General features: G+C 35.7%; 2 protein-coding genes across 3 annotated transcripts in view; both read right to left on the reverse strand.

The window, feature by feature from the left end:
* The window catches only part of LOC113064841 (zinc finger and BTB domain-containing protein 37-like), a 123,175-nt gene that overhangs the window by 8,272 nt on the left and 100,126 nt on the right, over window positions 1-14,777 (reverse strand). The window lies entirely within an intron of this gene.
* LOC113064847 (sphingosine 1-phosphate receptor 1-like) lies at window positions 1,575-5,081 on the reverse strand. Its single transcript, XM_026235810.1, has 2 exons — window positions 4,958-5,081; window positions 1,575-4,045 (listed from the first exon to the last, which is right to left on the reverse strand). Exon 2 carries the CDS (start codon window positions 3,843-3,845, stop codon window positions 2,757-2,759), a length of 1,089 nt encoding a protein of 362 aa, XP_026091595.1. The 5' UTR covers window positions 3,846-4,045; window positions 4,958-5,081; the 3' UTR covers window positions 1,575-2,756.

Raw genomic sequence — 14,777 nt, forward strand, 5'->3', positions numbered from 1 at the left:
ACCACCGCTGTGTTAGTGGGTAAAAAGAGTTCGTTTGCATTTTTTGGTGACACTTCATATATTTTATGTGTGAGGGAGTTTAAAAAAAGGTATTAACTTACCGTTTTAAAAATTTACATTAATGTTCCGTTTTATGAATAAATTAAAAAATGTAAAATAAACTATCTTTGCAGGGCAATGCAGATTCATTTCATGACATCAATAAAACTAATCCCAACGAACCCATGAAAAACAATTATTTGCATTGTATTTTGAGAATGAAGCCTTTACCGTTTTAAAATTGTATTGTACTGCATGTTGTAGCCTAGTTACATTTTCATGGAATGCTTTGGTTCTCTGAAAAAAGAAAGAAAGAAAGAAAGAAAGAAAGCAAGAAAGAAAGAAAGAAAGAAAGAAAGAAAGAAAAGAAAGAAAGAAAGAAAATTGAGCTATAGCATTCATCATTGAGCTAAAGCAACAATTTTTTTTCCACAATTTAACTTGTTACAATAATTTCTGTCATTTCTACATTTGAGTTTATGAACTCCAGAGTTTTAATTTCGAATATCAAGAGTTTCAAATAAAATTCCTATATCAGTAAACAAATCATAAGGGGTAGGCTGCAGCAAGTTTTTTTTTTTTTTTTTTTTTACAGCAATAATACTGAATAATTAAGAATAAGTATAATAATTATAATTTAAGGGAATAAATTATGCCGCACTCGGCGCACCAAATTCCTTATTTGTGTGTCTGTAAACTAAATGGGTTGTTAATTCATTACATATTCATAAATCTTTTTGAATCAGCATCTAGATTTTAGATTTAAATATATATTTTGGATGTATAAAGGAAAGTATGCACTGGGTAATTACACACACACATGAAGCAAATTAACAGTATCACGAAGTAGTATCATGAAACTGAATATGTCAGAAATTCACCCATTTTAATGTAAATGTGGATTATCAGTGTAAATATGTACATGCAAGCATATTTTTAAAAAAAATTGCGAGTGGATAATAATAATTATTTCTAAACATCTTAAAATCGAATAAAGAAGCAATTTTATCAGTTGTCCAGTAAGTGGCGCTCTTTGCTCATATATGAGAATTGCATGCTACTCTGAATTATATTTACATTATATCTTAATGACCTTTGTGCTCTTCGTGAATTATTAAATTGCCTTATAATTTAATTGCATCTATATAACCATATTATTTAATTGTAATTCTATTTACAGCTACAATATTCTTCAATCTAGTCTTGAATTATTCTAAATGTACAAATTATGGATAAATTATTATTTCTTTTGATAACAAATTATATTGTCACCATAAAAATTTGAGTTTAATAATTACTGAAATAATTACCATTAAAAATAAGATGAATTTTAAGTATGTCTCTCTTTTCTCTAATGACAGCAGCACTTGAGCAGATGGTTTTTGAATCTTAAACTTAAATAAAAAAACATTAGACTTTTTTTCAGAATTAATTCTTAGGTTTTAATTTTGAAATTTTCAATATGGTCTCTAAATTCTAAATACTAAGCAAAACACTTCAATATAATGTTTTATTAAATCAAATCACAACTTTGATTCCTTTTTCTTCAACAATATTTATTAACAACTAAAAGAATAGAAACACATGGACTAGATGTTACAATGTGCAACTCTGAACAGGGATACAACTGGCTCATGATTTGATTGTATGTATGAGGATCAGAAAAATACAAGCGTGTACATTAATTCTGTTGTAATGTGACAGGCCAACAGAAAATTCACATAGACATTAATCTTAATTTCCCCAGATATTTCTATCCCATCGAATTAACTTCGTTAGAGTTAAGCCATGCAACCCATCAAAGACAAAACTACCCCTGATGGGCGGCAGAGCAGATCAATGTGCACGAGCTATGAAACACAGCGTACTTTTAAAGTAAAATAATAAAATATATTTACAATTAATTAACACAACACTTAGTTCCATCCCTCCATGTTTCAAATTAATTGGAACTGTTTCAAGATAAATTAATATTGACAGCTAATGTACATGCAACACTCTTCTACAACAACAGTTTATTTGTTGAAAGTTGAAGAAAAACTACGGAGCCCCGCACATTACAAGTAAGAAAAAATAAATAAATCGTGCGCACAATTTATAAATCGAGTGAATGAAATAGTAAATCAAGGGAACACAAGAGTAATCATGTGCACGTTTTAGTACACCGAGGGAATTAATTAGTAAATCATGCACACGATTTAGCCTAATATTTTTTCCTGCATGCCATGTGCGGGGCTCCGTAACAAACAAATGCATTTACAAAATACATTCTGGATCAGGGGCACAATAGCATCCTAATACCATAGTGTTAACTCAAAGAAAGACAAGTACCTCTTGACGGCATATCTTCAATTTAATTCCAAAAATGTAGTACAAACAACCACAACAAGCTAGTATTTCTCATATCAATCCATTTTAGACCGAGTCAGTAATGCCTATGGTGGTTCTCAAGGAGCAATTCCCTGGAAAGTGCTTGTCTACAGGTATCCATTTGACAGGGATAAAAAAAACTCGGAATAATGGTTGGTTAAGTGCTTCCCTATGTTGCAAAAACATTCTGGCGATCTGTCAGGAATAGCAGAAGACGAAGTCTTTAATGTAAGCGCATGACAAATCCTGGTTTCTCCCAGCCTTCTGCTACCGTTTAAGGATCACAAACAATGAGGACGCCACACAAACAAACACACTCAAGACGGAAATGTCCACAAAAAGTCCCTTTAAGAAGAAGAGGTGATGTTCCCAGAAGACACTACGGTTTCCCTGGGCGAGTATTCGGGCTCATCCTTATTGGGGTGGGAGGAGTTGTCCGACTTGCTCCTGCTGAACTCGGCGCCCATGATGGGCCTGGAGAACTTTCCCGCCGCTTGGTCGCAGACGCCGCAGTTGAGCATCTTGATGAAGGCCCGGCGCATCTCGTTGCTGGTCAGGGTGTAGATCAGAGGGTTCATGGCGGAGTTGAGCACGGCCAGCGCGAGGAACCACTCGGCCTTGTAGAGGATCGGGCAAGTGCGGATCTGGCAGGCCACATCGAGGAGAAGCAGGATGAAGAGCGGCGCCCAACACGCGATGAAGCAGCTCAACACGATGATGACGGTCTTCAAGAGGGCCATGGACTTCTCCGAACTCTTGTTGTTGCAGCGGCCGTTGGAGACCTTGCGGAAGACCAGCTTGCGGCTCCGCGTGCGCACCAGGGCGTAGATGCGGGCGTACAGGACGACAATGGCCATGAGGATGACGCTGAACACGGTGGTGCAGAAGAGGATGTAGGTCTTGTGGTAGAGTGGCAAAACTGTGGAGCAGTTGTTCATCCTCTCGATGCAGTTCCATCCCATGATCGGTAAACCGCCCAAGATGGCAGCGATGAACCACACAGTGCTGATGAGCATGAAGACCCGGCACGTCTTACCATTGTTGTGGAGCTTCATCTTCAGCATGGTCAGGTGTCGCTCGATAGCAATGGCCAAGAGACTGAACACCGAAGCAGCCAGAGCCACAAACATACTCCCTTCCCTGAAGAACCACTGCGTCGGGGTCAACCTGTACGTGTTGGCTCCCGAAAGCAAGATGTTGGCCGTGTACACCACCCCGGCCAGCAAGTCTGACAGGGCCAAGTTCCCGATGAAGTAGTACATGGGCTTGTGGAACTTCTTGGTCCTCCAGATGGTAAGGAGAACCAGAACGTTTTCCAGGATTATAAAGCAGCACACGATGATGAACACGACAGAGTCCGCTCTGAGTCCCGGGTCTTTGTCGACCTTGCGGAATTTCCCAGTGAAGTTGTAGTGTCTGGCGATTAGGTCATCCATGGTTCAGACTGGCTTGGTTGGTTTTAAATCCAACGCGCAGCCCACCAAAGGCCACCGAGGGGTGCTGCTGGACCTGGGAAGCTGGGTATCCAGTTCTCCTCTTAGTATGATGTCATTTAAGATAGGGTTCTCAAGTCAGGTAAAAATCCTTAGAGAGGGCGAATGTGGTCCACAAATCCAAGAACTGCATCATGAAAACGCTAGAAGAAATACATAGCCGTACATTAGAACTGCATATTGGTAAAACACCACATTATTATTTTTATGTCATTATGGTAAACGCACAAACACAGATTCATTGTAAACAAGTTTAATAAAAAAAAAAAGTGACAAAACATGTTGAAAACCAAAATCTATAAACGAGTATGTTAAATATATGTAATAATCCAAAGCGAAACATAGCCTACATGAAATCGTCTGGTTAAAAAAGTTACAGACCAAACAGAACACAGAAAAAATGCGATAAATAATAAAAAAATTTAAATATACCGTTATTCAAATTTCGAATATTTGCTACTGGAATTTTCGGTGTTTTTTTTTCCTTAATACGAATCTAATCAATGTCAAATTAAGACAATTACATTTATTTCTTAAAAAAATAAAATAAAATAACAATCTACACACTACCGATTAAGCTTAGGCTACTTTTAATTTACTTTGTTTAAATATTTTTGTTTTGTTATATATATATATATATATATATATATATATATATATATATATATATATATATATATATATTAAATAATGATAATTGTTGAAGCCAAAAAACAAACAACACAACACATGGATAGAACTGCGACAATTAATGGCGCTAATTCATACCTGTCAAATGTTAAATAGGCTATTTGTTATTTGAATGTTCAATGTCGTTTTGTGAATACTAATTTCATCACGGTCAAATTTATAGAACATGACAAGAGATGCTGTCATATTCGTTTTCCAGTCGTTTTTGCGATTAAACTGCTCTGTTACAATTTAAGATCATATGTATAAGCTATTCGATACATTACGAACTTTACTTGTAAAACTTAATAAGTTTCACTGACGGTTAAGATCGCAGTCGCTGGACATTTAGAAAGTTCAATGCGGACAGGATGAGTTTTTCTTACCTGTAAACTGCAGACCAAACGTCTTGACCGTTTAATCCTGTAATATTGATGCAAAATGGCCAGATATCAGAGGTGCAGTATTTATCGCATCGCTGGAGTCTCGTGTGGAGGCTCTGACTGTAGAGACCGGAGAGCCGACCCCCCCTCCACAGTTCAGCCCACAGCTCCAGGGCCCTCCCCTTCCCTCAGTCTCATTAGCCTCTTATTATTCCACAGCATCCCAAACTCTTCAAAATATAACGAAACAATATGCTGGAAATAGACTGGCATCAGTGCAGACACTGCAATAATAATGAATAGCACAAAATAATAACCTTTAAACATACATTTAAATATATATATATATATAATAAAAAAATGGATATTGCCTCTGGATTTCCAAAAATATCAGTTAATTAAAATTTTAACAACCTTAACAATTATGAAATATATTATATATTTGTGTATTTTCTAAATTAATAAATTGTGTGAGTGTGTGTAATTAATCATTAATTAATGATAATTAATCAGTAATTATTACTAATTATAGTTACAGTTAATGTATATATATATATATATATATATATATATATATATATATACACACACACTTATATAAAATTAACTAACTATAATTAGAAAAATTATATATATATATATATATATATATATATATATATATATATATATATATATATATATATATATATATATATATTTTTTTTTTTATATATATATATATACACACACACAATTATATGCACACACAAACACACACACACACACACACACAATATTTATAATTCATATTTATAACTATTAATAACTACAAGTAATATAAATATAACAACAATCAATTTAACAACAGTACAACCATTAAATATGGAGGTTAAAAATGAATAAATATATAGGCATGTGAGTCAGTATATATATATATATATATATATATATATATATATATATATATATATATATTAATAATAATAGTTACTATTTTGATTATTGTTTGTTAAATATATTAAATCTGTATAAGTAAATGAATCATTATTTATAGTTCATTATAGTAGCAGATCTGATTTGTATTATGTCAAATCACATTTAGCTGAAGTCAGATTAACCCCATATCCCGTGTTCTTTTGTCTCATCCTATGGGAATGTCCCAGCTGTGAACAGCCTCACCCCAAACACCACGAGCAGAACCGGGTGGGCTGGCCGAGCATGACGGCTCATCTACCCCCCATTTGCCCCAATTTCAGCTCAGCATTAATCACATGTGCTGCCTGGTCTGTTCAGGTCTACTGCTTCCAGTGGCCTCTAAAGCCCTAGTGCAGATCCAGTGGCCTGCGCCTCCCGGAGCAAAGGACTATTGTGAGGGAAGTGCTTTGATGTATGAGGGACTTACACCTCCAAAGGAATATCTTCATAGGTTGGATTAGTTCAGTTAGGAGTGTTTTGCATCTTGTGATACATTTGTTTGTTTTGAATATAGTGACCTCAAATAGTATTAAGCCACACTTAAGTCATTGTTCATCCATCCAGTCATAAAACTCTCAGATAACCCCTTCTTTCACGGCAGTTGGTCGGATGTGTGGCAGGCTAAACCGAGGTTGCAAAAATAAAACACAAGAGGTTCTGATCACTCTGCATGATCACCTTCATTTGAGACAAACAGACTACAATATTATATTTATTAAGATGAGGCTGTTTACCTTTACAGTACTCACCACCATCATGTCTACGTGTTTGGGGTTACCAGGTAGTTCTGAGTGGTTGCTAGGGTGTTGTGGCTGGTTGCTAGGGTAATGCATGGCAGTTTTAGGTGGTTGTCATTGTGTTTCTATGTGTTCAGTCAGAGAAACTTGAAGACACATTCTCAAGAGCGATTGTTCTTGTTAAAGTGGCTTCTACAAAGATCAGATCGAGAGGTCAAGGTTGTAAAGGGGTCAAAGGTCACACACCCGGGCTGCTGTGAGAATCCCTGCAGCTGTATATATTTCAGGGGGCGGCTAGGGGGTGGGAAGAGGACAAAGTTCTTCAGCACGTAGTATGAAAGAATTTCCCCTACAGCTGCAGTTCACATTTCATCACAAAGCTTTAACATTTTTGCCAAACTGATGATTGGTGGAGCCATGTGCAAGTATGAATCTTTGAGGCAACACCTAATTTTCCTTAAAATAAGTTAATTATTTAAATAAAAATAAAACATTTAAAATTGTAACAGTTTGTATAAATTATTACAACAACAACAGACATTTAAAAAATATTATAATGAATACATTTATTATTTCTAATGCATTTATTAAATACATTTATTATACATTTTAAATTATTTTTAATAAATCTATTTATTTTTAATAATATATAATATTTTATTCAATTAATTTCTTTAAAAATATTTTATTAAAACAAACATTATTTAAACATTTAAGATTTTTATTATTATTATTATTCTGATAATTAATTCATTTAAATAAGTCAAGATTCAACACAGTTGGCTGTCTTGAATATTAAATCCAGATCATTTCTTTGAATCCAGATGTAGGCCACTTGCAGAGCAGTCTCTAAAGCCTTTTTAAAAGTATAAAGATCTGGTGCCCCTTCAGGCATGAGGTAATAAAAATGGCTGTAACTTGTAGTCACCACATTAAATTGACCTCATAAAGCAATCCCGGGGAATATGATCTCAGCAAACAACAAACAAAAACTAATGCATTGAAGAGCTACAGCTAGCCAACACACACACGTGCTGCGCAGCTATTTTAACAAGGCTGTCCAGGGGTTTAAGCAGGCTGACATGATCTAGCTTGACAAATGTGGGGAAAGTGACTGAAAAAGAAATATATTGGTCTAGAAAGAAGGACAGAGAGAGCAGCAAAGCTATACTCGGTTTTTGAGGTCACGCTGCCCGCCAGAAACACGGCACAAATATCTCCTCTTTCAGTTAAGATGTATTTGTTTGAAATGCTAGATAGGAAAATTAAACGGCTCTGCAAACACCAGATCAGCAACAGGTCTGAACCATGAATGTATGGGAGGCTGTTTGAGAGGAAACAACTGATCTTTAATATAGAACTGGATTGCTCATGAAGTCATGAAAGTGAAGCCGCTGCGCCGCCATATTGGAAATCCCTAGTGTGCATAAACATTCTATTGAATTAATAGGAAATTGTATGATTTTAATGAGAAAACATCACATAACAAGTCAGCATTTTATAAATCTGTTTCACATGTACGCGTAAGAGTCTCACAAGTACGCGCAAGTGTCTCACATGTACCCGCAAGTGTCTCACATGCACGCGCAAGTTTCTCACATGTACGTCACATGTACGAACAAGTGTTTCACAAGTACTCGCAAGTGTCTCACATTTTACGCACAAGTGTCTCACGTGTACATCACATGTACAAGCAAGTGTTTCACATGTACGTCACATGTACAAGCAAGTGTTTCACAAGTACTCGCAAGTGTCTCACATTTTACACACAAGTGTCGCACATGTACATCACATGTACGAGCAAGTGTTTCACATGTACGCACAAGTGTCTCACATGCACAGGCAAGGGTCTCACATGTACGTCACATGTACGAACAAGTGTTTCACAAGTACGCGCAAGTGTCTCACATGTACGTCACATGTACGCACAAGTGTCTCACATGCATGTGCAAGTGTCTCACATGTACGCACAAGTGTCTCACATGTACGCGCAAGTGTCTCAAATGTACGTCACATGTACGAGCAAGTGTTTCACAAGTACTCGCAAGTGTCTCACATTTTACGCACAATTGTCTCACATGTACATCACATGTACGAGCAAGTGTTTCACATGTACGCACAAGTGTCTCACATGCACAGGCAAGGGTCTCACATGTACGTCACATGTACGAGCAAGTGTCTCACATTTTACGCACAATTGTCTCACATGTACATCACATGTACGAGCAAGTGTTTCACATGTACGCACAAGTGTCTCACATGCACAGGCAAGGGTCTCACATGTACGTCACATGTACGAGCAAGTGTCTCACATGCACGCGCAAGTGTCTCACATGTACGTCACATGTATGCACAAGTGTCTCACATGTATACGCAAGTGTCTTACATGTACGATCAAGTGTTTCACATGTACACGCAAGTGTCTCACATGCATGCGCAAGTGTCTCACATGTACATCACATGTACGCGCAAGTGTCTCACATATACGAGCAAGTGTTTCACATGCATGCGCGAGTGCTTCACATGCATGCGCGAGTGTTTCACATGCATGCACGAGTGCTTTACATGCATGCTCGAGTGTTTCACGTGTACGTGCAAGTGTTTCAATGTGTATTGCAAGTGTTTCAATGGGCTTCGTCTCAAACGGCCTCCCATAGTATTTACTTTTAAGTCATTAATAATCAATAAATACGTCTGGGTGTGTTTGTTGGCTTCACTGGCACCAAATTAAACTAGAGTTTCATCCATTAAAGCTAAGACAGGAAGACACTCATAACAACGTCATGACTGCTACAGTGGTTCGCACGAGCTGCGTGACACATCGCACATGTTCTCGCTTTCACGTGCTGTGTAAATTCCTCGAAAGTAATTAGTTCCACATGCCCAGCTGAACCGGTGGAGGGCTTGTTTCCAAATAACGATGTTTCTCGTCAAGACCATAGACATCTGTTCAGTCCATGGCAAGATGTTTAGACAAATAATATGATGTTAAATTCTGAAAAAAGGTGACAGAAACTTTGTGTTGTCAAGCATCGACATGCTTTTCAGTGTTCTCTATGTATATTATTTGATCATTTTTATATATATATATTTTTTAATTATTATTACGCTTTTTCAATATTTACACTTTTTAATCAATCTCAAGAAACATCACATATAAGCATATATATATATATATATATATATATACATATTTGTTTTTATAAACCTTAAGATTAATTTTTTTACATATATTTTTTACATGTAAAAATAATAATTATACAAATACAAGTACATATAATCATCAGTAATTAGATAACTGTAGAAAGACAATAATTAGATTTTAGTTTTTACTTATAAATAACCACATTTTTTTATTTGTATAAAAAAAAATTATAAAAAAATTATATAACTGACCTCTGATTTTGAAGGACAATCTCTATAAAAAAATGAAAAGAAAGTTTAATTTTAACACATACATTGACTATATAATAATAAAACAAATCATATACATTTCCACAATATGTATAAACTGTAAATATATTTCTAAAAAAGCATGTTAAATGAAGACATTACATAACTCTTGATCATCCCTAACTCTGAGTGGTCAAAAGCATGTAAAATCATGTTGGTGTCACTTCACGGCGATCAGCACAAACACACGGAGCAATGAGGGCCAGAGGAAAGTGAAACAAGCACGGAGCCCAGAGTCTAAAGCCACCCGCCTGCTCTTTGTTGTCCAGGGTAAATCCAGCCGCAGCGTGATTCAGCTCAGTCTAAGCCTTTCTGCCTACCTGTTTATTACAGAGGCTTTGCAGATATCTGAACAATAGAAGACTTTGTGTTTTAAACACAGGACGAAACACACATGCACTCACACATGGTTTGGCCAGTGTTATGTAAGAAGATATTGGAGCCGGTCATTAGAAACAAGGGTCTTTTATGCTGACCATTGACCTACAGATTTAACCATCCTCTCAAATTTCAAAACTGATCTCAGTTCAGTAAAAAAAAAAAAAAAAAAAAAAGTCAATCTACCAAAGGACAACCAAGGTAACCGTGTCAGCACCCTACATAATCTAGATTAGTTATCACTGATCTGTCATTTTGAGGCAATCTCTATTAAATTTGAAAGTGTGCTTGATATGATGTTCAGATATATGCCTAAAACTAAATAAATAAAAAAAAGGAAAATAAAGTGCCAAAATAACAAATAAAACAAACTAAAATATATCAATAAATAAAAAGATAATAAAATAAAAAGGATACAATACAAAAATAAATAAATATATATACATAAAAGTCAGTTCATAATAAAAGATTAAATAAATAAAGCTGGAATAAATAAATAAACAAAAAATAAAATAAAATAAATAGATCAGCTAAAAAAAAAACAATAACAAAAACAAAACAATAATAAAAAAATGTAAAAATAAACACAATACAAAACGCATAAATAAGTAAATTGATACTAAAATAAAATATAAAACAATACAATTCAATAAAAACACTACAATAAATAAAAAACATTTCATAAATAGATAAGATCAAATGTAAAAATTAAAATAATAACTAATTAAATAAAATAATTAAATATGCTAAAATCGAATTGAATACATATATATATATATATATATATATATATATATATATATATATATATATATATAAATTAAAGAGGTATAAATAAAACTATTAAAATAAAAACACTAAATAATTAAATAAACAAACACATAAATCAATAACCAAGATTGACCTTGTTTATCCTTTGAGGACTTGTTTTGTGACTTCTTTTTTTTTTATCAAGCACAACATAAGCGCAGGATGCTAAGCAAATATTACACCGGGCTGATGACAATCACTCGTTAATCCCCAATAGCTGTTGAAACAGCTGACTGACAGCAGCCAAACCGGTTGATGATAATAAGAAACAAACGAAACGAGTGAATGCATGAAAGAAGATTACAACAGAGGGACGCCGTGGCTTTGCCAGTATTACGGGAGTCAGTAGATCTGAAAACACCCATTTCAGATAAAAGAGCAGTTGTGTGGTTACTTTTCTAATGAGTTTAGGGGCTGGAGAGGCTCTTCTTACAGCAGTATGAAGGTGAAGTCGCTTTTCTTCCATCTCCATTCACAGCTCGCATAGTCCCTCAAAAGACAAGAGACAAGAAAAGACATGCACTTTTACTGAAATATTATTTGCATTACACAATCTATTAGTAAATATGGACGTTTATAAAATAAATATGAAATAAATAAAATTATTATTTAAAAAAAAAATCCACTTGCTTAGAAATCTAAAAGCACGACTCGCTTCTCCATTTTATAGCATTCAAGTACTGAAGTTAATAGTGACTTTATTAGCAATAGTAACAGTGATGCTTGTCTTGTTAATGCCTATGAATAAAACACTATTTAGGCCATGTATGAATCAGTTTTCTTAATGTAGTAAAACCATACTAATATACTAATACACTATATTCTAACTTTCAGAAATGCTGCCACCACACACACACAATATATATATATATATATATATATAGCATTTAATATATTATATACACATACACAAATTACAATAATGATGCATTCTGCTATTCTAATTAACATCCTAGTCCAAATTAAAAAAACAAATGAGCCGAAATCTCCTTATTTGAAATCACACAAACACGCATTTCTCTACGATTGTCTTATTTCCTTTGCAAACTGACTGACCTCGTCCTCCCTGCCGAGATGATAAAGCTTTTCTTTAGTCACAGACGTGCTTCGTGCATCTAGTGATCTACTTTTATCCTAATCCAATATTACACTGAAGTGCAAGTCATAACAAGCCTGCATCTTCAAGTCCATTTGTACGCTAAAACGCAACAGTGTTTCCATTATAATTCCTATGAGACCGAATTCTTGAGTGTTGCACATTAAAGGATACATGTTCCAGGATGCAAGTAGATGACTAAACCATTACTCACAGCTGTAATGACAGTCTTGTTCAAGGACTGGCTCTTATTTTCCATTCCGGTTTCCTACATTCAGTTCCTTTTGTTATAACCCAGCACCACAAGCCCAAAACAAAAGCCTGGCCCTGTCCCATCACAAATCAGGCGGCTAGTGCCATATACCAGGAGGACGAGGGTTCACATCTCGGGAATATCCAAAAGTGAACTTTACACTGGAGTAACTACATGCTTCTAAAAATTCCATACGCAACCATCCCATAAACTGACCATGAATGTTTTTACTATGGTAATTATAGCTATGTTAAATTCGAGTATGGAAATCAGACCCATTACCTTAGCATTGCTAGGCCAAAGCTCTGTAAACTGAGCTAAAGAAAAACGTATGCTTAACTGAAAAGGTTTGCATTTTTTTTTTTTTTTTTTTTGGAAATATACCATGTGATAACTAAAAAGTGTTCATCAGGTGCAGATATTTCCTTGAAATGGCTAAACTATGCGAAACCAATCCTCATACTCAACTACAGAATGAGTTGAGCAGAGACTTTTAAATACAGGAGAAAAGGGCATTTAAACTACAAGATGTTGGTCGAATGAACAAACTAACAGAACTCCGTAATAATTTATCGGTGTTGTTTTGATAAACATTTCATTAATTAGATGCCATGCCCCTGATACAGCACTTAAAACAGATAATACCCAGATAATTTACATATTTTTGACATTTGTTTGAGTGGAAAGCTTATTATAATATGAAAGAACGCACTTGACACAAAGCGCTTGTGTATCCAATCATCAACGCTTCAACCTGAAGCAAAAATGTCAGCGTTCACAACACACATATGCTGTGTATGAAAGGAGCATAAATCATCTATACAGCCATCAACGTTGCATTTGCGATGCACAGAGGAGGTCTGACATACAAAGAGAACGCGTCGTTGTTTTGTACGAGGCACATGGGAGGGTTTCCTGCAGAGAATATAGGACGCTCGCGAACAATGAAACGCAACTGACTCATTCCCCGGTAAACTTTAGTTTTAGTCGTGGTTTCTCAGACTAATCTGATGGTGTATATGGGCGAAACACTAAAGTACTTTCATTGTACTTGTTTAATTAGGGCTAATCACGGGGCACCAGGCTATCATAATGTTATTTCAGTTGATTATGAATTTAAATGAAATCGCTGCATAATCAGTGATGTCTAAATCTAATCAGCCACACTCCAACTGGATGCAGGCACACGGCCAGACGTACGGCATCTTCATCCGTCCCAACGTCATTATTGAATCATCGTTAGATATGCACACTTAAAACGAGCTGATCCGATTATAACTGCTCGCTTCAAAGAAACATTGATGCTTCAAACATGATTCTGCTCGTCCGCATTTGAATATGTAAATGACCGCAAAAATATGTTTGTGTGTGTCACTTTAAATGTGTTGTGTGTGCGCACGCACGCTCTCTACGTAACGTAAGCTGTAACGCAGGTAGAAGAAAGGTGCGGACGAGGAGCACATTGTGGTTCTCACATGGCGTTTACAAAAGTTTGATATATATATATATTGTAAAAAGTGGATGCACTTTACGTTTTGGTTCATCTAGTACCCTTTGGCAAGCGGAGCGAGGTATGTGTCTTTATTGTGTGTTTTGCATGTTGTATTTTAAAGTAATATATAATTTCGTATGGCACGTGTTATTTGTCGCTCTTTTGGTTAATTTCTCATGTATGTAATAATTTATTTGCCTTTTGGGTATCTGTAAATGTGTATTTGTTTAAGTAATCTGTCATTTGTACATAAGTTTTTTATTTACGAGTATATTGTTTCTTTATGTAGTTTCACGGTGCTACAACACAACGTTTCTCGAAGTCACGGTTAATGGCGCTCAAAGCGAGCGAAATAAAGAAGATTAAGCACCCGTCGAAACTCTCTGTCTCGTTTGTCGACGCCAAGGGGCTGCTACAGTGAAACTCGACGCTTATTGGGACTCTGCATCGCTTCGCTGCTGCCCTGTTCGAGAGAGTTCATCACAACGCCGCACGAGGATCAATCAGCACGGCGCTGCGGACGTTTGCGCAGTCACAGCGGATCGTGACGTCATTATAACTGCTTAAAGGGAAAGATCGCAAGGTGGTAACAAGGCACCGTTTAACACTACAGATGAGATTGAGACTGTGAGTTAAATCGTATTCCC

The sequence above is a fragment of the Carassius auratus genome, chromosome 47 (assembly GCF_003368295.1).
Source record: "Carassius auratus strain Wakin chromosome 47, ASM336829v1, whole genome shotgun sequence".
Taxonomy (NCBI): Eukaryota; Metazoa; Chordata; class Actinopteri; order Cypriniformes; family Cyprinidae; genus Carassius; species Carassius auratus.

What these genes read in the sequence shown, in the direction of transcription:
- LOC113064847 (XM_026235810.1), bottom strand. Translation starts at nt 3,845, where the DNA reads ATGGATGACCTAATCGCCAGACACTACAACTTCACTGGGAAATTCCGC.